The sequence below is a fragment of the Ochotona curzoniae genome, unplaced genomic scaffold (genome assembly GCF_017591425.1).
Source record: "Ochotona curzoniae isolate NIBS_2020 unplaced genomic scaffold, NIBS_Ocur_1.0 scaffold_1852, whole genome shotgun sequence".
NCBI lineage: Eukaryota > Metazoa > Chordata > Mammalia > Lagomorpha > Ochotonidae > Ochotona > Ochotona curzoniae.
Genome location: NW_024467087.1, coordinates 37,178,354 through 37,205,252, shown reverse-complemented (window position 1 = coordinate 37,205,252; position 26,899 = coordinate 37,178,354). Strand labels below are relative to the sequence as shown.

Below are 26,899 nucleotides of genomic sequence, written 5' to 3'. Positions count from 1 at the left end.
GTTCCCAAATACATGTACTTGTAACTTAGAAAGCTTCTATTTTTTTTGTTGTTGTTGTTCACTAAGTTTCAAGTATGAAGCGCAAAATGTGGAACATAAAATCTTCAACATATACAGCCCTAATAGCAGGAATTTTTTTCCTGTTCACTACTACTTTATGGCCCATCCTGACACTGCAGTTTCTAGTTAAGCCATTGAAACCGTGTTTCTGAGGTCATTGCTTCTGCTTATCACAGTTTGAAACACAGAGTAGATACTCAATACCTTTTTGTGAACGGTGAATTAGAAATGGTGCTGATGCAGTTCTGCTACTGAACTTTGTTTTCTGTGATGGCTAAGCAAATGTTACCAGTTTACTTGCACACACAGGGCTAAAGTCTTTGTACAACTTCTACAAACATTTTCTGCTCCTAACTACTCATGTTTCAAGAGATAGAAATGTCAAGTGTAAACAGAGGAAAGATGAAACAGCTGGCTTGGTAAACACTCTGGTAGGATAATCCCATTTCCCTACACTAAAAAGACGAATGCGTGCTTAGTGAAGTCAAATGTGGACCCCCTCCCCCTCTAGAGACAACAGGGCTGTGCCTCCTCAGCCGCCCACCAAAGTCTCTCTAGGCACTCTTTCTTCCCATTCCTAGGGCCAGGGCTCAGTCTTGACTCTCCCGATAGGAAGCACAGGGCTCTTTAGGTGAACAACAGAACTTTACCAACAACTGAAACCCAGAGATATCGGATCATCATTGTGAGGGTTTCAAACTATGGCAAAGCTAGCAGGAGTTGGGAAACACTAAAGAAACACACACGGACTCTCTAGGGAACAGCAGAGTCAGCTACAGTCTTCCCTTCACCTTGGAGCTCAATTGGTTCCTTCTCATTCAGACCCGATGTCATCCTGAGTCACTAAAAGAAACACTCCTCAGTGTGGCACATCTCTGGAGGCTAACTTTAGCCAGCATCTGTTAGTCATCACTAGACTCACAGGCTTAAGGCCAGTACCATTCACACTTCTCTCTGTCCTGCAGCAGACGGACGCAGTTCCTCCAGTCTCTCTACTCTTCCCCCTCCCCCTCACAAAACCCCTCTCTGAGGGAGGAAGAGCTATAGCTTTGGGGATGATATAGCTTTAAGGAAACTTTTGGCAGATGCAGGCGTCCTAACATCTGGGCAGTGTTAACAGAATCCCAGAGGCTGGGACAGCTCAGGAACTACTCGTAAGAATGTTAAAGTAGAAGTGATATTTTTTTTCTCTGACTGATGAGAGGAGCAGAGGAAGAAAAAAAAAGAGGAAGAGAAAGAAAAAAGAACTCACGGAAACATAAAAACGGTAAGAGCTGTAATTACCTCCTTCATGCTATAGCACCCCATTTGCTGGATACGGAGGGGATAAGACACCTGGGATTTTGGCAACATCTCTGGAGGTAGGATGGGGAGAAATTCTTTGTTGAAATGGAATGATATGCTGCTTGTCTGTGCCGTAACCTGGCTGCAGAGGGTACAGTTTGAGAGCAGAGGGAACTCCAACTCCAGCAATTCCAGTTTCCAGGTTGAGAGGAGGGAAGAGGTGGCTGGTAGGAGGTCACCGACCCTCGGTGTCACATCAGAAAAGGGCAGACCCCTGCACAGGACACCACAGCAACTGGAGCAGGGCCAGAGGCAGGAGGGGCCAGCCTTTAGTGCCATAGCTCTTCATTTGCCTACATATCCCTATAAACCCCTTTTTCCTTTCTTTTGTTGCCTCTTTCTGTTTTTTTCTATTTCATTCCTTCTACAGTGTCATATTCTCTTTTCTTTCTAGCATCCTTGCAACATCTTTCCACTTTCCTTGACTCCCTCACTTCCTTTTACTTCACTACTCTGCTTGCTTGCTCTCTACATAGAATCTGGAGCCAAGTAACAATGAATTGCAGGATAAATTTTTGCCTTTCTTGAACTTTACATGTCCCTTAGGGATTGGCCAGAATTTGTCACCTTTGTGTTCCTCCATTTCTGGGACAACGATCTATTCCAAGTATGGTATTTAGTTGAAAACACATACATAAATAAGTGATGGCTGAAACACCCTGGGGCAGGTCTATGCCAATAGGCATCAAGTTGTAGCACTGTACTTACTTTGTGAATTATTCGCCCACTGAGAACCGCAGAACTCTCATAGAGTGGGGACAGGGAAGGAAGTGAGATGGGAACCAGGGCCTGTTCACTCTCTCCTCATGGACCTCAGTGGGCACTCCCTAACCTCACTGACTTCCTGCTGGCTCAGCAGGGTAAAACTAGAAAGTTAGACTAAACCTGAATACCACAAGCCACCACCACAGCACTAAGTCTCAAATCTGAAAGCTAAGAATAGACTAGAGTTTACTGTCTGGGACACTAGGGAAAGGAAATATCCAGTCCTTTCCATTGTAAAGTTGGTGGTAACAATGTCCAGTATATGGTGATAGCTAGATACATTGTTTCCCTGTGGGCCAAGCAATGATCGATTGTGTAAGATATATATTTCTATTATTCACATTTCATACATGAAGAAATTGAGACTCAAAGAAATTATGGAATTTAACCAAGGTCTGGTAGCTAATGGGTGACAAAATTGGAATCACATCCAGAGCTATGTAACTTTAGAGATTAAGCTTTCAGACCATATGCTCTAATACTTCTCCTTATAAGTGCTTAGGGAATATAATTGATTGGACAAAGCCATGCATTGGCATCTTTTGATTTCCAGGTTCTCTCTTAAGTCTATGTGACTTTATATTGGTATTTTCCTAGTTCGGGTACCCCATTGTCCCTGTCTGTAACTTGAACTATTAGACATTCGCATCTGATTCCCAGTTGAAACAGCTGAAGATTGCTTCATGTCTTCTTTCTTTTTCCTTGGTGGAAAAGACACTACTGTAGAAAATGTTTCTAGGGGCAGTTTGAGATATAACATTATCAAACCTTTCTTCTCCCTCCTCACAGATCCAATAAGTGTGCTCCATATCACTTTTGGAAGGTCACTCATGGTTGACTTCTGAAAGTCACCTTCTTGGTACTGCCCTGGTCCCCAGCACAAGCCTATCTTCCCTTCTCCCCCAACTCCACTTTTCAAGGATGACTGGTCAATTAACACAGAGAGGAGCTCTCTGTCTGCTGCTCTTCCTAACTCCAGCAGTGATGCCAACATGGCATGCAGGTAAGTTCCAGCATTTGCTGTCCTTCCTTCTAGAGAGGGCAATCCTAGATCAAGACTTAGAGGGTGGAAGGTTTAGACCACAAGGAGAGATGTTATTGTAGATACAATCATTAATGGACAACTTGGGTGGCTAAACATTGCAAGAGGCTACTGAGAAAAGCTTTTGAGTCCCTCCTACCTAGAGCTATCTGAAAATATGTTACACTAGCACAAATGTGCAGAAGTTAGTTTTGAGGCTCCTATGTGCTTTTGCATCTAGCTTTCGAAAACAAATTTTTTAAAATATTAACTACTTCATGAGTCAATCATTATTAATGCTAAGTTTTTTCTGAGTTATATACTCTTGTGAAGACTCCAAAAATAGGACTTAAACCACATATCTTAATTGAAAAAAAGGAAGGAGAACAGGCCAGGCAATCTATTCTAAGAAGTCAAGAATCAATGAAACCTCCCTTTCTCTCTCCTCTCCATTTCAGATCTTGTTTATAACAGGAAATTCTCATAATCCCTTTTTGCCAAGGCTGTTAATGCTAATACAGATGACATTCACTTTATAAGGAATTCCCTAGTTTCTTTGGGTTTGCTTCTCACTTCAGAAGAAATGGAGGTTTCTGGATTCCTGAACATTTCACCCTTCACCCCTGGAGATAGGGAGCCGAAAAGAACAGACGCAATGAGAGGAGGTGAGAGGAGGCAGAATGAGGGAAGGATAATGAACTGACGTAAAGAGGTTTCTTTGATGAGACCCAGCTGGCATTCCAACTGCTAAGAATATTCTGTGGCCTGTAGTGTCTGCCTTCCCAGGGGCTTCAGGGAGTGGGGAAATGAGACAGAGCCGACCAATGGGGTTAGGAAAATATCCAGGGATGAGTAAATAACAAAGTGCTCACATCACAGCCGCAGTCACTTCAGCTAAAATTTTCCACATGCCCTTAGCTCTTGGTAGAGGCCTTTGGCAGTAGTGGTGTTTGTCTGTAACAGCTGCATCAAGTATGCAAACTTATCCCCTCTTTGGCTTAATCTGGCTTTGTAGGGGGTGAGGCACAAGGGCAGACATTGAGATGAAGGAATTCAAGTCAAACCTTTGGCAGAGTAAAAATTGCTTGGGGTCAATGAAGCCCCAAGTCTCCAAGAGACAAATATGCAGCTGTCCTACCCAACCCCTGACTAACTGCAGTGTGAGGATGGAAGCCTAAAATCCAGCCAAAGACCACAGGGCTAAAGGAGTAGGGATTAGATGGCTCAAAGCCCAATCTGAGCACCTGTGCAAAACCTCCTGGCATGCAAAAGCCTTTGCCTTTCCCCAGGTGGAAGCCTGGGCTTTTGGGAGTCCTGAAGACAGGACTGTTTTGTAAAGCTTAGGTTCGCTTGAAGCTCTCAAAGGGCTGTTTGCAAAACTTGCCCTCCCCATTTTCACATGCATCTCCTGGAACATCACTCTTTCTGATAAAGTCATATTGGGGAGGTCTCTGATAGTCCTGCAAATGCAGCCATTCTGGCTTCTTGTAGTCGGTAGGAAGCTATGTGGTGAGACTTGGAGTCCTATAATCCTCCTCTACATTGCTAACTCAGCCGCTGGGCTTGCCTCCACTTATTCATTCATCTGTTCATTGCACATATATTTACTAAGCACTCTTTATGCATTTAGGACTGTTTTGTTCACTTTTTTTTTAACTTTGTCATCAGTGGGTGTGGTACAAGGAAAAAAGCCAAGTGTGAATTCAGAGTGAAGGGATCTGGGAATAATCAGCAGGGGCTAGGAAAACTGAAGAATGTAAACAAAGCAGAGAGTGGGGTGAGAGTGTGTGTTAGCGTATCTGCACAGTTCAGGAAGTCAAATTTGGCATTCCTCAATGTAAACCAAGCATTAATATCTTCCATTATCGATTCCATTTCCATCTATACCTCAATGAAAGACCATGCTTAGAGGGTTTGTAGGCACTACAGAAGTTGGAGGAACCCATTGACCACCCACAGAGTAGCTAATTGGTCCAAAGGAGCTAAGACAAGCTACTCAAGCCCCTCCATACTAGAACTGAACAGAGACAAACTGATAAAACAATATAGTGAGTGCTCTCTCTCCTTGCTTCATTCTTAGGCTCCATCTAGTATCCCAACATGTGCAAAAAAATACTCCAAGGCAGGCTGGAGTGGGTGATGGAAAGGTTTATCATGTTGAGGTGGCCCAAGGCCATTCCCAGCTCAGAACAAACTTGGCACTGGTCTGGCTTCCTCCACTCTAGTGGAGACTGTAATTATGTCATTGAGTCTTCGTCTCAGTTTTCCCACATCCCCTGTAATTCTGGAATGACATAAAATGCATGGGGGCCTTCAATCCCCCCACCACACACACGCTACAAAAAAGCTGGATTTCAAGCGAGATTTTGGTTTTGATCTCTGCTGGACATCGTCAAAAATGCTCTTTAGCTTCAATCATTTGTAGGGTGTCTGGGTTCGGTATCTCAGGGTCTGATAGATCTGGACCAGGAGACCTCCGGCAACTCCCTCCATTGCTCTGGGGCTGCCTTTTCCTGTATACGCTGACTGCTACCAGGCTGGGCCAGGAAAGTACTTGTACTATGCTTAACAGAGTAGTAGCTAAGGGATGTTGGTAGTCATTGTTATAGGTGTTAAAGTTACTCAGCCCTGTTTCCCTGACACTCCTGTTTTCTCTTTCTGGCAAAAGGTTGTTCGCTGCCTGCTGAGCATTTCTTCACAAGCTAGACCTGTAACAAATGTGTGTGTGTTGGGGTTGCGGGGAGGTAATCCTCCAGGGAATCACACATGCCTGGCCTCCTGTTTCCAGGCGCTGTAAAGCTTTAAGGCTAATGCTGAATTGAACCAGCTGACAATAATCCCATGCCCCACCCCACCCCCCAAGAAATCTCCCACGTGGGCAAAGAAAAAGCAAGGGAGCTAAGGCCTAAGGAGGAATTCAGAGAAGGCCAAGAACTGAAATGGGAAAACAGAATAACATCAACAGAAAAGCAAAGACAGGAGAAAGAAAAATGAACTCTTCCCTCTGGAATGAAGGCAAACCATTGAGGACATGATTTCATAAGGCAAGCTTTCCATTTGATTCATGCTCTTGTTCACCAAGTTGGACTGGTTTCCTAACACCACCACCTCCTTCACCCCCCAGCCTGGGCTTGTGGGGAGTGGAGGAGCTTCATCATCTTGGCTTCTGCTCCACCCTTTGAGCACAGAAGCCCTGTGCCTCCTCCCTGGGAAAGAGAAGGGAAGCTTGTAGTCTGAGTGTTTACACAGGCCCAAGGGCTCAGGCACTCAATCCCAGCCCTCTCCTAGAAATGGAGAATTAGCTCCAGCCTCCAGCATGGCTTCCTGCCCTATTCCTGTGCATGCACCAACGTTCAGGAGCGCTGGAAGGAGGGCTCCCGGAAACTCTACTCCGGAAAGGATGAAGTTGTTTTCCACTTTGTTTCTATTCATGACTGATTTCCTGCAGTCTGGGGCTACATAGTGTTTAGTCTCCCAGACAGCTGCAGACCTACCTCCACCAGGGACTAGAGGTAGAGCAGGACTGTTCCATAGCTCAGCAGCTGTCTGCTACAGTTTCTGCTGATGAGAGGAATGGGAAATATATCCAAGGCACTCTACCCTCTCTTGAAGCCAAAACAAAGAGGTGAGGAAACTGTTCCTAATCCCCTTGCCTTTTGAGCCATCCTTCTCTGTTTTGGCATGCTACTCTGCAGCAATGGCAATTGGGCAGCAAAAGGACTGTGGACTACAGGCACCTGGAGTTCTGGCTTCTCTCTGAGAACCATGAACAGGCATGTCACGAGGGACAACACTCCTGGGCTGTGTTTGTTTGTTTGCTTCCTGCCATGTAGGACAACAGTCCATCCTCCAGGTTTAAATCATTAGTCTCTCACCAAGACTCATGTGTTGCATCAAGGAAATGAGTCAGTTATAATCTAGATTGGATGAATGGTCAAAAATTCAATTTTTGTTTTTGTTTTTGTTTCAGTAAAGTCATGTAGTGCTCCATGGAGCCCACTGATCATGATCTTGATCCCATGCACTGAAGTGCTTAGGGTTGCCCACAGTAATTCTGCTTTACACCACAGAGTTTCTTCCATTATACATATCCACCTGACTCCCCACCCTCCTGTGGAAGAGACAAAGGTGGATGAGGCTGGAAGGGAAAATATGGAGAGGCAGAGAAGGACTCACGTGCAAAACCAACACTCTATCTTGACACTGTCTTCTTTCACTCTAGGTTCAGGCTATTATCCAGATGAAAGCTACAATGAAGTATATGCTGAAGAGGTCCCATTGGCCCGTGCTCCAGACTATCGAGGTAAGCCTTGCTGATTTCCAGGCTCAGGAAGGCTTTCTGGTCCTTCCCTGAAGCATCTTCATATGGGCTTGGCTTCTATGTAACTGTGGCTTTTATTTCTAATCATGAACCTGGTAACTGATTTGCTATGTGACTTCAGACATCTCTAGCTTGAGGGTTGCCCAGCTATTCCTAATCCTCAAGTATCAACTGAATACCTACCCCATGTTTAATCTTGCACAAGGTAAGCCCATGGTTGGTACAAAGCCTAGGATAGGATGTTATCCCCCACAAAGAGCTTACATTCTGTTGCAAGCAAGGGGGAAATCAAATGAGCACCTGTAATGCAAGCCAGCATGAAACTATGTGGGAGCTGCTGGAAATTCAACAGGAGTTAAGACAAGTCGGGAAATGCATCATGAAAAATGACATGTAGGCTGGACCGAAAATGGTGGGAGGGACTGTGAGAACTGGAAAGGAGAGAGAAAGTTATTTGGCAAGGCAGATAGCCAAAGATAGGGAAATAAGAACTAATTTGGTTAAGGAAGGAACTAAAAAGGAACCAGCCCAACTGGAAGAGATGACATGGTGAGAGAGCAACAGGAAATTAAGTTGAAGATAAATTCATGTTGCAAAAGGCCCCATGTTCTAGGGACCTGTATCAGGAAAGGCAGGAGAATCGTGAAAAATGCTGTCAAGTGATTCCTGCATTAGGAGGAAACTTAGGCCAGGTGATATTGTTTTTTGCATGTTTTTTTAAAAAAAGATTTCTTTATTTAAAAGGCAGAGTGAATGAGTGAGTGAGTTAGAGAGAGAAATAGATATTTTCTTCTGTTGGTTCCCTCCCCAAATGGCCACCAAGGCCAGGGCTGAGTCAGGCCAGGAGCTTGGAGGCTGGGGCTCTATCTTGGTTTCCCATGTGGGTACAGAAGCCTAAGCACTCTGGCCACCATCTTTTTCTGATTTCCCAGGCACATCAGCAGGGAGCTGGATTCGAAGTAGAGCAGGCGGAAGGGGTTTTAACTGGTGCTTATAGGAAATGCTCTCATTGCAGGCAGTGGCTTAACCTGCTGTGCCACTATGCCAGCCCAAGCCAGGTACTCTCTAATGCCTCTGCCATTGACAATTCTCAGTTTATATACTTTGAAAGCCACAGAGAATAATTGAGCTGTTGTGCTAGGAGCCACAAGGAGCCATTATATTTTTGTTTCCCTCCAAAGGGGAGTGACATAATACACAGCAATTTTAGAACATTAACCTTTTATGAAAAGTAGAGACTCAAGAGGAGCAGAGCCTAAGTCAGGAGTCTCTAGAAACTGGGTACAATGATGTTAGCTAGAGATGACAGAGTAGTGGCAAAGCAGCAGAGCAAAGAATGAATCCAAAGCATGTTTCAGATGAGGAGATGGCATGAGTTGGTACAGATCAGATGTACCAAGAGGCTAACAAGGACATGACCATGTGAAGGCATCCAAGTGTAAGATCCCTCTCAAAAGAAGGCTCAGAAAGAAGACTAGCTCATTAAAGATGCCTTAAAGGCTACTGGAAGTGCAAAGTTAGAGTTATGAGTCACTAATCTAGATGTATGGACTACCCGAGGAAGCAAAGGACCAGACCCAGGTTAGAGCCTTAGGAGACATCTATAGATAAGAGCAGAAGAGACAGAAAGAGAGTGAGTTAGCGATCAACCCTGCTGGAGAAAATCACAGGAGTATTTATCCAATTACAGAAGCCACAGAAGAGCAGCTTTTTAAAAAAGAGATTTATTTATTTTTATGGCAAATCAGATACACAGACAGGAGGAGAGACAGAGAAGAAGATCTGCCATCCACTGATTCATTCCTGGAGCTGAGCCAATCCTAAGCCAGGAGCCCAGAGCCTCTTCCAGGTCTCCCACACAGTCGCAGTGTCCCAAGACTTTGGACTGTCCTCAACTGCTTTCCCAGGCCACAAGCAAGGAGCTGGATGGGAAGCAGGGCTGCCGGGATTAGCACCAACACTCATATGGGATCCCGGCGCAAGTAAGGCAAGGACTTTAGCTGCTAGGCTACTGTGCCGGGCCCCAGAGAACAGTTTTAAAGAAAGTATGGAAAGAGAATCAGCAATGGCAGGACTATTAAATATGACCTGGCCTAAGTTTCCTTCTAACACAGGAATCACTAGACATTATTCTTCAGAGTCTTTCTCAGGATGCTGCTCCTGAGAAGGGGACCTAGAACATCGAGCCTTTAAGGAAAGAGAAAAGATTAGAGATCAACTGTGCCAAGTACAACAAAGAGGTCAAATTGCAGGTAGAACAAACACTGTTTTATGAGAAAGTAGCAAATAAAGACCTTGAGAAAACACTTTCGACAGAGGAATGAGCAGAGCTTTGGGCTCCTCTGTGTTCCCTTGTAGCTGCCTCCACATAATCTCTTCTCCCCAACAAATGATCTACTCCCACTGGCTCTGTCCAGCCCCCACCACCTCCTCAACTCCCTCCAGTCTGTTTCCTTCCCTCAAATCTCCAAGCAGAAACAACTCCTCTTGAAGATCAGCTTTCTCCACATGGCCAAATCCCATGACCCTTTCTAGAGCCTCAGTCTCCGCTCTCGACAGCAACCTTGAGCAAAGCCGTTCCTTCTGAACCCCCCTTCCTCGGGCTCCATTTGTAGATAGCTAAAATGAACTCCTTTCCTCTCACCTGAGCAATGTTCTACCAGCTGACCTTCACACTTCTCATTAATGATTCTCTTAGTTGAACTTCAGAATATCTCAATGTGATCTCCAAACACCCCAAGTATCTTTAACAGCCCCCTTTTCCTCATTACTTCTTACCACTTACCAAGACCATTTCTTTATTAATACATGGGATTAAAACTTTCATCACCTCACGTGTACATAATGGCAGTTACCTTCTATGAGAATTCTCTGACTCATGGTTCTCCACCCTCCAAACCTAATGGCCTTCTGTGGCCATTTTAAACAAAATCTGCTGTCTAGCTTCCAGGCCTGACCTTTTCTGGCCAATTCTCCCTACATTAAATCTGTGCTATATTCAGGTTGCTCTAGTCTGTTCCTGGAAGGCATTAGCACACACTGAGCTTTCCCTCACCCACTCATTCTTTTAATAGGTATTGAGTATCTACCATGTACCTTTTTTGAAAGAGATATTTATCACCTAGAACATTCAGTATGTACTGCCTCTGTTTTCATTTTTATTCTCCTCAATGAAGCACTCACATATGTTTAACAAAAGGAGGCATGTAATGAGTAGATGGTGACTGCTAGCAGCTAGGGACCAGAGAGCAGACTGTAGGACAACTGTAAAATGGCAGAGTGCATAGTGAGAGGCAGAAGTGCTTTGAAGGGTCTGGCAGTCCTGTGGTTAATATCAACCTTCCTCGCTGTTCTTTATAAATAAGCATAAGGCCCTTTTAGGAAATACAAGCTGTATAGTAGCCTTTGGCCTTGGAGTTTATAGTTTCAAAAGTCTCTTTGTAATTTAAACTCAGGGCACTAAACACACTGACTCAAGTGTTACGATGAGCAGGGGGAAAGGAAAGGACAATCTGAGGAGTCAAGAATTTGTGATGTCATGATCAGAAACTCAGCGGCTGCAGTGCTTAGCAAGTTTCTGTAATTTGGATGTGGTGCCTCCATATGACAGTCAAGTGTCACACCCATATGCTAAAAACCCATCCTGGAAGCTACTGCACATAGTTGAGACGGATGAGACAGTCGCTCCAAGCCAGGCACTGCTTTTAGGGACTCTCACTTATAGGACTAGGTATTTCACACAGGCAATCCCATATAATCGGCACCGCAGCCCTATGGCACTGGTCTCATATCCTCCAATAGACAGATTAAGGAACTTCACTTAGGAAAGTTAAATTGAAACAGTCATGGAGCTTAGATGGCAGAGCAGGAATTTAAGCCTAACTCCAAAGCTTCACTCATTCTTTGTTTTCATTTCAGTGTCTCAAGCAAAGACAAAAAGGAAGAGCTAACCAGGAAAATGACTATCATTATTTTAGGGCAAACTGCCCATGTCATTTGGTTCCATTTGCACTAATCTTGCACTTTCTTTCTCTTATCATAAATCCCAACTTGGAATCAGACGCTCTTCTCTGAGTTGTCGCTTTGCTAGCCTTAGGCAAACCTGGCATCCCCTTCCAACCCTGTTGTCAACCCTGTCCTTTCTTCATATTCCCACGGAAGAGAGCCCTCCTAGCTGTCTAACCCTGGACACATACCTATGATGTGCCAGTCTCTGTGCTACACGGTCTTATAAACGTTTTTCATTTCAATAAACCACACAAGGCCACAAAGTGATAAGGAACACTCTCCGAAACAGATTGTTAACGGAAAGAGCAATAGTGGGAAGGGGTGGGTTTTTGGCCTAGTAGATACTCACAACACCATGTCAGAGTGCCTGGGTTCCATCTATTCAGCTCCGCTCCTGACTCCAGCTTCTTGCTAATGCAGACCTTGAGAGGCAGCAGTGAGGGCACAAATGGTTAGGTCCCTGCATTGAATTCTTAGCTCATAGCCTCAGCTCCAGCCAGGTGTCACTGTAGACATTTAGGGGGTGGGGTGAAATATGGGTACTGTTTGTCTCTCTGCTTCTCAAATAAGTGAACAAAAAGTTTCTTTAAAAAAAAATGGTGGAGACAGTGGTCATAATATGCTGCTCTGTATGTTTAAATAGAAGAAAATAAGAATCTATACCAGTATTTGCTTTATATACCTAAAGGAACTTTTAAAATTTTATTTATTTGAAAGAGCTACAGAGAGAGAGTCAGAGAGGGATCTTCCATGTGCTGGTTCACTCCTAAGATGACCACAATGGCTAGGGCTGAGCTGGACCAAAGCCAGGAGCTTCGCCTAGGTTTCCTATGTGGATTACAGAGGCCCAAACACTTGGGCCATCTTCTGCTGCTTTTCTCAGGCCATCAGCAGGGTGCTGAATGGGAAATGGAGCAGCCAGGACTCAAACTGGCACTCCTGTGGGATGCCAGAGTATACCAGACAGTGGCTTTACCCACAATGCGGCAACATACACTGTTTAGGGAGAACTAAGTGGGACTGAGGGTAGAAGAAGGCACATTTGTGTGTGTGTGTGTGTGTGTGTGTGTGTGTGTGTGTGTGTGTGTGTAACTTTGTATACTTTGAGGTTTGACCCTATCCAAAAAAGGCCAGTGTTTACTGCAAAATAGTAACCAGCACAGCTGCTGTGGCAAACTCTGTGATGAGAAAGAATGTGGGATTAGAGGAGACAAGGCTTCCATTCAGATCCCAGCTCTGGTCCTTGCATGCTGAGGAGCCCTGTGCAAGTTACTTCCTCATCTGCTAAATAGGAAAATACACCCACCTTTTGCACAAGGCTGCTGGGAGAACCATATGATAAGATGTATGTGAAAAGGAAAATAGATAGCATGGTGCAGGATACACAGTAGATTCTCAATAAAACCTAGCACATTTCCCATCAGACTTTTTTTTACCTTGCAGTAATTAACCACGTCCTTACTTTCAGTTTCTCCACAGTGTTCTATGGGTGGAGCTTTCAGCCAATTAGGAATCTTATTAACCGTACTGTCACCTCAATTGTATTTCTTCATCTCATCCACATCGAATGGCATGAAAAACTGTCACATGCCTCATTTACTTCCACACATTGTACCCATTTTCCTGGTTCTACCAGTTTGGCAGCCCTACCCCAAAAAGAAAATGAGGTCTGTCTGGAATTACTAGCTCTTGGGGCTGATTAAAGAGCACCACTTCTCCAAATAAGCCTCACGTTTCAATATTCTATAATGTGATACTGTCAGTGCTGGCAGTGTTACCGGACTCCGGTTTTTAGAAGCCACCTTCTTCTAACATGAAAAGCGGGGTTTGTGGTTTTTGCATTTCTCTAGCCTTCCAACGCTTTGTCTCTGCCAGCTTTCCTCTGGGCCAGCAAAGTTGAAGCTATTTACAATAGCTGTGCCCTCCCTGATGGTCTCGGCATTTATCCCAAGCTTGATATTTCCCTTTACTATTCCTGCTAGTTCTGTCCAATGTGCATTTTCCATGCCTGGATGTGGGCGGGGGGGGGTCAGAAATGGAGCAGGAGTGACTGTTGCGCTCCTAGCCTGCCGTGCTAGCGTTTTGTGATACACGCTGTAGCCTTATCATCAACAACTCTGTGCTCAGCAGATTTTCTGTCATTCGGAGATGCTGACTCCAGATGGCAGCTGTGTGTCACTGTCGCAGGCTTTGTGACAGTGCAAACTCTGCTGGAAGCCCTGAGCACAGTGTCGGTTGAAGAGCTTTCTCACTGTCTGTGTTCCCCAGCTGGGCTCAAGCAGGGGATCTCACCTTTCTTTGTCCCTTCAGTTCCTGATGTGCTTCTTCCCCGCAAAGTCCCCTCTCCCCTTTTCTGTCCTTTAGCATCTGGGAACTGAATTAGCTCATGCAAGACTTCAGCCTTTCCAACGCTAGCCGAACAGATTAGTGCCGTGCTGTGCATGCAGCCTTAGGCAGGTGGTCCGCCACTCATTTATTTCTGTCCCTTTAAAATATGAGCCCACCACGCCATTTATTTTGTGTAGCTAATGAGGCATGTTCACGACACCTTTAGGATTTAACAGTCTGGTAACCTGTTGTGCTCAATACTGAACTGGAATTGAACTTTCATTTCCATGCAGCCTTCTTTAATGTCACATTCTTTTCCCTTCTCTAATTTATGTTTTTATGTTACATTTAAAAAATTATCTTCATGGGGCCAGCATGGTGGCAAAGCTAGGCAATCCTGTATCCTATGAGCAGTGGCATCCCATATGAATGAAATTTCTAGTCCCAGCTGCTCCACTTTTGATCCTTTTCTATGCTAATGCCTGGGAAAGCAGCAGAGGGTGGTCCAAGTGCTTGGGCAACCCCGCAGCCACAGGGCAAACTAAGAAGAAGCTCTTGGCTTCAAACCAGTCCAACTCTGGGTGTTGCAGCCATTTAGAATGAATCGATGGATGGAGGATCTGTGTATGTGTGTGTGTGTGTGTCTCACTCACTTTGCCTCTGTAACTCTTTCAAATAAAATATAATCTTTTCAAAAATTTTAAATTTCCATCCAGGAAAATTCACTCTTATTTTGGTGTACATGAATCTGAACAAATGTGTAGGGTGAAGTAACTGGCACCACAGCACAAAACAATTTCATCATCTCCCAAATTTACCCAGGGTTGCCTTGCTATACCTTTGAACTCTGGCAACCTCTGATCTGCATTCTATCCCTGTATATTTTCACAAGTTTTATTTATTTGGAAGGGAGGGATAAAGGGAAAGAGGCATTCCTCTCTGCTAACTGACTCCTTCCTCAAATGCCTGTATCAGTCAGAACTGCATCAGGCAGAAGACAGGAGCAGGAAATCCAGTCCATGTCTCCTACTTGAGTGGCATGCACCCAAGCATTCAAGCCATCACCTGCTGCCTCCCAGGGCACACACCATCAGAAATTTGGAACCAGAAGTGGAGCTAGGAGTCAACTCCAGGCACTCCAATATGGGTTGCACGCATCCTAAATGACATTTTAACTACTGTGCCAAATGCCTGCCTTATCCGTCCCTGTATTTTTGTCATATAAATGGAGTCCTACACGATGTAGACTTTTGAGTCTTTCACTTCAAACAGTTCATTTGAGCATCATCTGTGAATCAGCACTTCATTATTTTGTGTGACTAAACCACAGTTAGTTTAACCATTCACCCATAGAAAGACTTTTGAATTGTTGCTACCTTCTGGCAATAGTGAATAGAAAAGACTTGAAACATTTGTGTATAGGATTTTGTGTGGACACAGATTTCCATTTCACTTGGGTCAATAACAATGTTGGATTGCAGAGTTGCAGGAGTAATATACTTTTCTTTATAAGAGGATACAGTGCTACCTTTATAAGAAACTTCCAAAATATTGTCCAAAGTGACTGCATTTCTTCTAGCAATGTAAGAGAGATCCAGTTTCTATATTTACCAAAACTTGGCATTGTCAGAGTTTTGTTTCTTTTCCTTTATAAGGACTTTTTTAAGTTTAGACATTCTAAAGGGTTTATCACATTTCTCTAATGGCTAATGGCACAGAATATCTTATCATGTGCTTATTTGCCATCAGTATATCATCTTTGGTGATATGTCTGTTCTTATCATTTGCGTATGTTTTAACTGGATTGCTGGCTTTTCTTTAATCCTGCATTTGAGAGTCCTTTATGTCTTTAGATACTGGTTCTTTGTTGCATGAGTGGTTTGAAAATATTTTCCCAGAATTTGCGATGTGTGATCTCTTAATAATATCTTTCATAGAGTAACATTTTTTAATCTTGATCAGGTCCAATTTACCGATTCCTACAAATTGTGTTTTTGTTGTCATGTCTGAGACTTCTTTTCCTAGCACTAGATCCCAGAGGTTTTCCCCTGTGCTTTTGATAAAAGTTCTACAAATTTCTTTACATTTAAAATTGTGATCCATTTTAAGTTTATTTTTTATCAGGTTTGAATCTTATGTCAATCTTTAAATTTTTTTGCATATGAATGGCCAATTGCTACAATAACATCTTTTAAAAAGCTATAGTTTACATCTGTATCATTTCAGCATGTTTATGTGGGTGATTTCTGGATTATTCTGTTCCCTTGATCTGTGTGCCTGTGCTTTCAACAACACCACACTCACTGTCTTAATTATTTCTTACTTATTCTATTGCTACAGTCCCCCAATGGTGTTATACATTAAATATCCAAGATGGAGAAGCTACTTGCTACTCACCAAGGGGAGGAAATTATCACAGCAGCCTGGGCACACGTTGTGAGATCTCCTGTGACCGGGGTTTTCGACTGATCGGACGTAGGTCGGTGCAGTGCTTGCCAAGTCGTCGTTGGTCTGGAACCGCCTACTGTAGGCGTAAGTGTGTGTATGTGCGTGTGTGTTCTGAAATGTGGATGTGAAAGAAGCCACCCAGTCATATACTGAGAGTATGCATATGGAGGTGTTACCAGATTTTCCCAAATACAAATTGGGAATTTTCCACAAGCCCCAGGAGGTTGTTTACTTTTCCTAATACAGAACTACTATCCAAGCAGCCACCAGCCCTTCTGACTCAGGAAGCCTAGGAGTACATGCAGTTGGCTAAGATTTAGGCCTGAGGTTTGATGTGAATGTATTCACATGTGTATGGACTTCTGCGGCTTGCAAGGGTGTGTGGTATCTCACTCCACATGTGGCCAACTGCTGTAATTCCTGGCCTTCAGCCATACAAGGCCTTACCGGAAAGGCCATGAAACATCTGTCTTTCACTTTCTTTCTCCAAGTCAATAATTGCTGAGGCTAGAATGTGGAGATCCTAATACATGTGCTTTCCAAACCATGTCCTCCTTTAGCTTCTAGATCCTGCCCTCTTATTCCAGTTCCACAGCTCACACATGATTTCTAAGGCACACAGATTCTCCTTTGGTCAGCCACCACCACACTTGGCCCTTCACATATTGGTCTCACCTGAATAGTCACCCAGACAGAGGGCAGGCCCACTTTGCCATGTGAGGGAGTCTCAACTAATGACTGTCTGTGCCAGTACCAAAATTATACTCCAAGGAGAGCTCTGAGGATGCTGAAAGACATCTAGCAATTCAGGAACAAGAAATGAAAACTATCAGCTGCTGAGACCTTAAATGAATCTTGGAATTAATTGACATTGTCTCTTAACCTGAACAATTCTATAAGGTTTCACAGATGAGAACACTGAGACTCGGAGCTGCTAAGATGTGGACCTAGGATGTGAGCTTGAATCTGATTCTGAAGTCTACACATTTGGACAAGTGATTCACTTCTTTCAGATCCCCTCACTCCAGAAAACACTGATGCACTTTATAGTACCAAAATAAAGAGAAAACTAGGGGAAAAGGCACTTACGTACACAAATGTGAAGGCAGTTTGGGAACAGTTTCTTTATTTTTTGCTGTCTCTGATTTGGCTCTGCCCATACTAGATGGCCAGGCATTACCTCAAAGTAGTCCCACAGCCCATTGAGCTTGTCACTTGGTTCTCTCTTAGAGATGAGATGCCATGCATTGCCATTCATCTCTAGTGGCACCTACACCTGCACGAATGGGGTGCTTCTGGACTCGCGCTGTGACTATAGCTGTTCCAGTGGCTACCATCTAGAAGGAGACCGTAGCCGAATCTGCATGGAAGATGGGCAATGGAGTGGAGGCCAGCCTGTATGTGTAGGTAAATGCTAGTTGCTCCTCGTTATCAGTGTGCTAAGAGCCACAACAGCAATAGGTCCCCCCCACACACACACACACAATTGTGGAATTCTTACCATGGAAGTCATTCCTGTTTGCTAGGAGGGTGGCACCCTGGACAGATACCTAAGGAAATGATCCTTTCCCCATGAATCGGTTTCCTTCCCCAGTTTCCTTGAGCACCTTTAATTAGTAACCTAACCTGTGGTGTGTGTACAGCTTGGATGGGTTCCCTCCAGGGAAGGCAGGAAATCAATGAGTCAGTGCTTGATTTTTGACCTTGGCAGACATAGATCCTCCCAAGATTCGCTGTCCCCATTCACGTGAGAAGATGGCAGAGCCAGAGAAACTGACTGCTCGAGTATACTGGGACCCACCCTTGGTGAAAGATTCTGCTGATGGTACCATCACCAGGTGTGCTGTGGTAACACAGGCCCCCCTACGCTTCGCAGAAGCATCCCCACTTTTTCAAGCTGCTCACGCAGAAACAGCACAGGTGGAGGCTCCAGGCATGATGTGCCTCCCATCACAATTCTAAGGGTTTCTTTGCTCAGTGGCGCTTTCACCCTGTCCTATGCAGGGTGACACTTCGGGGTCCTGAACCTGGCTCTCACTTTCCTGAAGGAGAGCATGTGATTCGTTACACTGCCTATGACCAAGCCTACAATCGGGCCAGCTGCAAGTTCATTGTGAAAGTACAAGGTCAGAAAAAATTCTTCACTTCCCAAATTGTTCACTCTCTCTACTCTACCCCGACCTTCTAGAAGTCCTTCTACAACCCTTTGCTCTCTATGCCTGAAACAGATACTTCATTTATCCCTGGAGAGGGAAAATGGAAGTTCAGCCAGCAAGTTCATCCTGAAAGTCTACATTGTAGGTGCATGTAAATGTTTTGGAAACCGTGATTCCCCAGTGAAACTTTCTCATTCTCCCAAATCTGTAAATAACTCACAAAGATGCTCTGCTTCTTCTCTGGACTTGCGAAATGACTAAATCAAAGCAACCTTCCTTATCAGAATTTACCTCTCCTGACACTTATGGTGTTGGCTGTCTGATTCTTACCCAGTACCTTCTGATGTGCTATTTTGTCTTGCTTTCTCATCCTAAAAAAGAAACCATTCTCATTTTCGAATCTTTAGTAAATATAAAAGCATGGTATTGCCTATTACCCCATTTGAATAAGCAATGCCCAGATTATCTGTAAAGTCTGCAAACAGATGGCCATATTTTCTTTCACATACTGGACATCTTGCGGTGACAATATGTGCATTCATCTGTGCTTCCAGACTTTGTGAACCTTTGAATTTCAGATTTAATTCATTCATAAGTGAATATTCTAGCTCCATTCTTGGCTACTAGAATAGAGGAGCTAGTGTTGTGGTGTAGTACGTAATGCCACTGCCTCTGACGCCGGTATCTCATATGGGTGCTGGTTTAAGTCCACGTGGCTTCACTTTCCCTCTAGTTCCCTGCTAATGTGCCTAGTAAAGCAGCAGAGGAAGGCCCAAGTCCTTGGGCCCTGTACCCATGTAGGAGACCAAGAAGAAACTCTTGGCCTGGCCCAGCTCTGGTCATTGCAGCCATTTGGGGAGTGTACCTATTTATGGAATATTATCTCATCCTCTCTCTCTCTCTTCCTCCCTTCTTCTCTCTTTCAAATCTCTCTCTGTAAATTTTCCTTTCAAATAAATCATTTTTAAAAGCCATCAACTCCAATCATCTGGCCTTTTGGTCTGGAAAGACTAGTGAGGGCCTCTTTTAACTTTTCCTTTTTAAAATTGATATGATAACCCCTCTCAAATTCCTCCCTGACAGTGAGACGCTGCCCAACTCTGAAACCACCACAGCATGGCTACCTCAGCTGCACCTCTGCGGGGAACAACTATGGGGCCACCTGTGAATACCACTGTGATGGTGGTTACGAGCGCCAGGGCACGCCTTCCCGAGTCTGCCAGTCTAGCCGCCAGTGGTCGGGATCACCACCTATCTGTACTCGTGAGTGCAGGCAGGGAGTGCGACGAGTAGATATATACCAATGGGTAGAGTACTTTGCAGGGTTCCTTTCCAGGAGCATTGGTCTATCCAATGACAATATGTTCACATAAAACTGGAGGGTTCTGAGATGTGTTTTAAGGGCCAAGGTTCTCCACCCCCCTCCGCCACCCTGACCTCATCATACAACTATCCCAAGAACAAGGGTTCAAACTCTCCAAGTGTTTTTTTCAGAATATCCCTCCCAGGGAAAGGAAACACTACAAGAAAGGTTAATGTGAAAGAATGGAACTCCTCACCCACAATTGAGAAGAGCAGAGGGGCAACCCTCCTCTGACTGGCTACCTACTTCTGCCCTAGCCATGAAAATTAACGTCAATGTCAACTCAGCTGCTGGCCTGCTAGATCAGTTCTATGAGAAACGGCGACTCCTCATCATCTCAGCTCCTGACCCCTCCAATCGATACTATAAAATGCAAATTGCCATGTTACAGGTGAGACCACTCCCTAATAAGGGCTAACTCCTCTACCCCATAACCTATTCCAAATCAAAGTTACTTAAAACTTAAAAAAAAAGTTGTTGCTATGGCACAAACCCTACTTTCTGCAGTTTTTGTGGTTAACATTTGATCAGTTTAGCATGCATTTGGCACATTGGGGGCTTTTTGATAATTTTTACATCTAAAAATTTTGTATTTATTTAAGTGGCAGAGAAAGACACAAGGAGCTCCTAAACACTGATTCACTCCCCCAAATGCCTGCAATGGCCAGGACTGGGCCAAGATGGAACCTGAACCAGAAACTTCTGCGTGGGTAGGGGTGGGCAGAATTCAAACATTTGAACCACTACTCCTACCCTCAGGGTGTACATTGACAGAAGGCTAGGGTTAGGAGCCAGAGCAGGGCATTGAACTCAGTCACTCACGTCCTAATTAATTTTTTAAGAAAAGATTTTATTTATTTGAAGCAAAATGATAGGGATGGAAAATAGAAACAGAGACAGAGAGAGAAAATATCTTATATCCAATGATAAGTTTCCCAAGAGCTTACAACAGAGCAGAACCAGCCTAAAGCTAAGAGTCTAGAATTCCAGCCCTTTCTCCCACACCAATGGCAAGGGCCCAAGCATGTGAGCCATTGTTTTCTGCCTTTCCAGGCACACTAACAGGAAGCTGGATAAAAAGCACAGTAGCTGGGACTCAAACCAGCACCACACTATGGAATGCAGGTATCCCAAGCAATGGCTTACACTGCTGTGTCACAATGTCAGCTTCTTATAATTGGTCTCTTAGCCACTAGACCAATGTTCATCCCTTTGTCTATTGTTAATCACTGTTACATTTTGACAGAAATGGCAATGACAGCACTGGAATGGTGGAGGTGGCTTGCAGGGAGTTGGATTAAAGGATGGGAAAGAGTGTGGCAAAGAACTCTGGAGAGATTTTGAAGACAGATATGATCAAATGCTAGGAATTAAGCACACTTTCAAGGAATAAAAATACTAACATTTATATATTTAGTGCTTTTCACATACTCATCAAATTCTCACAGCAACCCTTATGGTAGATAGTACTAAGATACTTAGTGAATAGATAACCAGACTGAGGCACAGAGAGATCAAGTGATTTGCTGAAAGTTACTAGCTAGTATGTAGTAGTGCTGGGATTAAACCCAGACAGTGTTGTTCCAGGACCTATGCAAAAGAGAAGGAAAAGTATTATGATACCTCAAAGTAAAATGAGGAGTTGCATGACAATTGGTAGCATGCATAGAAACCTTATGAAAGCCACTAGTGGGAGAGAAAGACAGGACAGGACATGAGAGGTAGCACTGCGGGGACTTAATAGAGTGTACAGATGGGGTTGCTAAAGAAAATTCAAGGTATGCTGATGCAAATAGAAACATCTCCAAGCAGCCTCAAAAGTCTGGCTAAGGGCCTGGTGCTATATGCGTTGGGATTCCTTATGGATGCCGGTCCGTGTCCCGGCTGCTCCACTTCCCATCCAGTTCCCTGCTTGTAGTTTTGGAAAGCAGTAAAGCAGTAAAGGATGGCTCCAAGCCTTGGGACCCCACACCCATGTGGGTGACCTGGAAGAATTTCCTTGCTCCTGGCTTCAGGTTGGTGCAGCTCCGGCCCTTGTGGTCACATGGGGAGTGAATCAGTGGAAAAGAACTTTTGCTCTCTATCTCCTCTCTCTAAATCTTTCTGATAAACATATAAATAAGTAAATGTTTTAAAAAAGGAAAAGTCTGGCTACCTAGGAAAGGGAAGATGCTAATTAGGTTTCCTTTTTTTAATGAAAGTTTACTGTAAGTTTCATCTTTTTAAAGTTTATTTACTTGAGAGGCAGAAAGAGGCAAAGAGATTTCCAAAATGCCCACAATAGCTGAGGCTACTCCAAGCAGACCAGCAGCACAACCCATGGCTCCCATGCACGTGGGAGCATCCCAAATACTGGAGCCACCACTACTGCCTCCCAGGGTTCGCATTAGTCAGAAGCTGGGAACCACAGACAGAGCCAAAAATCCAATGCAAGCTCTCTGATGTGGGACTCTGGAGTTAACCGCTATACAAACACCTACTTCAGGAGCTTTGGAAGGTTGAATCTGAGAAGTTTCCAAAGCAATATTTCAAAGCCCATAATGGAAACAGTTTTACTAAAGGGATGAATCTGCATGTCTAGACCATAAAAGGATCTCGGTCTTCCAGGGATCCAGAAAAGACAGAGAAAGGTGAACAGCTGAGGTACTTTCTAGCAAGGGTACCAGGATTACAGAGAAGGAGCCCAAACATGAAACAAGCACAGGGCATCAGGGAGTGTTCAATGCTTCCTTAAACCTCACACTATGACTGGCAACCTTTCAGGACAAGGCAGGACAAAGAGCCAACTAGGAGTTCTAGGGTGTGCTGCCAGGATGAGTATGGAAAAGGGGTCTGGGCACTATTTTGGGCAAATCTTGGAAACTGACAGAAAATCCTGGCAATGTAACCTGGTGGTAAGAGCACATATATCAGCAGGTGGAGTCAGCTCTCAATTTAATTCTGAGCTCAGCAGTTTATTGTCATATAAATCTGAGCAAGTTACTTTTCTCTTCTTTTGAATGGCACCATTTAGCTGGTTGGGTATTTCTAGAAATGTGTACTCAATAAACAAGTGTCACGGGATGGGTGTTTAGCAAAATGGTCAAGATGCAGGTAAAGACACCTGTGTCCTACATCTGAGTACCTGGGTTCAATACTTGCTTTTGGCTCCTAACTCCAGCTTCTTGCTAATGAAAATCCTGGGAAGCAATGGTGATAGTTCAAACAGTTGGGCTTCTGTCACCCACGTGGGAGACCTGGATTAAGTTCTCAGCTCCTGGCTTGTTCCCAGCATTTGAGGAGAGAATTCATGAATGGACGTTCTCTGTTTCTCAAATATTTTTTACAAATCAATAGCAATTATATTACAATGGCCATTTGTTAAGATCAAGGTAGTTCCAGGGCCCGGCGCGGTGGCGCAAGTGGTTAAAGGTCCTCGCCCTGCACGCCCGGGATCCCATATGGGCGCCGGTTCTAATCCCGGCAGCCCCGCTTCCCTTCCAGCTCCCTGCCTGTGGCCCGGGAAAGCAGTCGAGGACAGCCCAAAGCTTTGGGACCCTGCACCTGCGTGGGAGACCCGGAAGAGGCTCCTGGCTTCGGATCGGCATAGCATCGGCCCGTTGCGCTCACTTGGGGAGTGAATCATCGGACGGAAGATCTTCCTCTCTGTCTCTCCTCTCTGTATATCCGCCTTTCCAATGCAAAAATAATAAAAAAAAAATAAATCTTTAAAAAAAGATCAAGGTAGTTCCAGATCTATGGAAAGCTAAAAAATGATTATGTTCCCAGAATTAAATAATTTCACTTTTCTTTTTCACCCTACATCATGGGGCCAGTTTCATCCGCTTCAGTAGAATGCGGGCACCCCAGCAATGGCAGAGGGAAAGGATTGCTGTGGACCCCACAGTGTTGTAGGGGAACTGCCTCCTTTTCCCTTCATGTCTTATGTGGTGCCGGTGATATCATCCAAATAACCTAAAATTAGACTGTAAAGATCTGTTTCATAGAATGTTCTCTTTCCCTTCCAGCAATCTACCTGCGGGCTGGACCTGAGGCATGTGACCATCATCGAACTGGTGGGGCAGCCACCTCAGGAAGTGGGGCGCATCCGGGAGCTGCAGCTATCAGCCAATATCATCGAGGAGCTAAGGTCCAGGCTGGGAGGCTGCAGGGCAAGGCTAGGCAAACACTCTAGGCTGAGTATTGGTGATAGGGTGATATTCTTGGGGCACTTGTGTTTGAGCTTTTATGGATGCATTAGATAAAACCAGAGTTTTTTTTTTTTTTAACTCGGGGAAGATTGGAATCAAATGGAAGGTTAAAATACAGATTCCCAGACCCCACTCCAAGCCATCTCGGGTATATATTTTTATAAATGTCCTTTAGGTGATTCTGAGGCACAACTATTGCTGAGGGAAACCCAAAATTCAATTCAGATAAGGGATGCTGTTGCCTTTATGGCTTCATCCTTTTACCTTGCATCTCTAAGAGAGCAAAAAGTATCTTTTAGGCACTGATATATGACTTAAACACTAAGCCCTGAGAAAAGGCTATATAGGTGACAGGATGCAGCTAACTCTTCCCATTATCTTTCTCTCATCACCCTTTTACTGCTTCCACAAATAATTAGCCAGGTGATAGTTCTCAACCTCTGGGCCACCACGTATGATGCACATGTGCTTCACAGTGCCTGTGATGGGTGTCTCTGGAGTCACTCCACACAGCCTACAGGAGCCTACAATGGCACAGCCTAGAAACATTATAGGTAATGGAGGTGATGAAGACAGGAGGTGGGTAGGAAAGGCATTAGCCCACTGATGCATCTGGGAGAGGTCACAAGGTCACAGAGCACAGTGGGGTAGATGCCTAGTCAAGCGCTCACATCTTCCTTGATGCTTTCTCTAGGCAATTTCAGCACCTTACACGTTCCTACTTCAACATGGTATTGATTGACAAGCAAGGTATTGACCGGGAACGCTACATGGAACCTGTCACCCCTGAGGAAATCTTCACATTCATTGATGACTACCTGCTGAGCAACCAGGAGCTGACCCAGCGTCGGGAGCAAAGGGACGTATGCGAGTGACTTTGAAGAAGGGCACAGTGGAGCTCAAGGGAAAAACTTCCCGGTTAGCTAAGATAGGGGCCCAATAAAAGGAGGAAGTGACTAGTTTTCACTGTTCCAGGAACAGGACTCTGAGGTGGCCAAGGTTCATTAATCCTGCTGCATTTCCAGGAATCCTTTTCAGGGCTGTTCAATAGTTTCCCTAAGTAAGTCTCTGCTTCAGGTAGCGCTAGAGGAGCATAAAAAGCTAGGTAGGGACTAAAAGCAGGCCCTGAACAGTGGTTTGGGGTAGAAGACATTACTTTTTTTAAAAAAAAACTTGGATCTTTTCCCACCTCTCCACAGCCTTTGACATGAGTAAATTCTAAATTCATTCACTAACCAGCTGTGTTTAAATGGTTCCTCTACGCTAAGGAGACAGCAGAGGGCAGCACCATCTCAACAGACAAGCAAGACACTTTAGGCACACATAACTGGATTTTCCTTGCAACATTAACTATATCAGACCTGGGGGAGAGGCAGCTGCCAAACATTCTTGAACTTGCTTGTCATTTCCTTTTCTAAGGCACTGGGCTAAAAATGTTCCATGAATCCCGGATTCAGGATGTTCTCTGCTGGCCCTTCCGGCTGCTCATGGGCAAGACCAACTTGTTATTGAGGTTTCTGATTCCCATAGCAAAAGGCATAGGCTGTCCTTTGCTTAGAGGGCTCCCCTACTCCCAGCCTGTGAGCTAAAAAATCTCATAAGCATCACTATAGTTAGTAGGGAAAGTCGGGAAAATAGACTCAGTGTTATGTACTGCCTACGTAAAATAGCTTCATTTCAGAAGATACATATTTGAGAAAGAGACACAGGAAATAACAGTTGTCAATCCCCAGTTCACCTCACAAATGACTGCAACACCTGAGGCTGGATCAGGCCAAAGCCATGTGTGGGGAACTTAATTTAGGTCTCCCATGTGGTTCATTGAACCCAGGCAAGGCACTCCAACAATGAAATACAGTTGCCTTAACCCTTAAGCTCAACCCCAGATAACTACTTTTAAGAAATGAGCACAGACCAGGGAAGAGCTACAACAGCATAAAGTCAAGCCCTATGTAATCAGGACTGAAAAGAAATTTGAGGTGGAATCTAGTCAAATAGAAAGCCTCCAGTCCCCTCACACACACATAAAAATGGAGCCAGCCACCCACCTCATACATACACAAACACCCCTACCCTGAATGCAGTCCACCCCTTGCCATCGAGAATCTATTTTATACAGTCATGTCACAGAATCCAGAGTCTTAATAAGACTCAGCAGCTTTTCATCTTTAGCATTAGGCAGGGAGTCATCAGTAGAAAATTAGAGGGGAGGAGCTCACATTGTGGCCCAGTGGATTAAGCTGCTGCCCATGACACCAGCATCCCCTAGCAGAGTGCTGCTTTGATTTCTGACTGTTCCCTTTCCAATCCAGCTCCCTGATAATGCACTTGGGAATGCAGTGAACATGTCCTGAGTTCTTGGGCTTCTGTACCCACATGGCAGACATGGATGAAGCTTCTGACTGATGGCTTCAGCCTGGACCAGCTCCATTTGGGGAGAGAATCAGAAGGTAGAAGCACACACACTTTCTCTACTTCTCTTTGTCACTTCTGCATGTCAAATAAACACATAACTTAAAAACTGGAAATGAGAAGAAGGCAGGCTGGTTATGGAGACAGAGCTAATAATACTGGAACGCTCACTATATACAAGGTTTTATTCTCTTTATACTATTGAAGTCTATTATTAACCCTTTACAGAAGAGAGAATTTCAGCTCCAAAAGCTTTGGTAATTTGCCTAAGATTGGACTGCTAGTAAGCGGCATGGCCAGGATTTTAATGCTGGCTCCAGAGTCTGTGTTCTCAGGCATGATGCCATGCTGCCTTTAATTCTTTCCCTACTTTCCATTGAAAGACAGCTAAAAGGAAAAGGAGTCAATCTTCCCTGATCCTACTCAGATGTGAGTCTTAGAGTGGTCCTAGAGGAAATGGGGAGATACAAGGCTCTCAACCCA

General features: G+C 44.4%; 1 protein-coding gene across 1 annotated transcript; it reads left to right on the top strand.

The window, feature by feature from the left end:
* The first annotated feature begins 2,954 nt into the window (after positions 1-2,954).
* Positions 2,955-25,063, top strand: SRPX2 (sushi repeat containing protein X-linked 2). Its single transcript, XM_040999779.1, has 10 exons — positions 2,955-3,172; positions 7,413-7,493; positions 16,188-16,379; positions 17,526-17,702; positions 18,007-18,133; positions 18,300-18,421; positions 19,535-19,714; positions 20,072-20,205; positions 23,822-23,943; positions 24,699-25,063. The coding sequence occupies exons 1-10, from the start codon at positions 3,091-3,093 to the stop codon at positions 24,877-24,879; spliced, it is 1,398 nt and encodes a 465-aa protein (XP_040855713.1). The 5' UTR covers positions 2,955-3,090; the 3' UTR covers positions 24,880-25,063.
* The last annotated feature ends 1,836 nt before the right edge of the window (positions 25,064-26,899 follow it).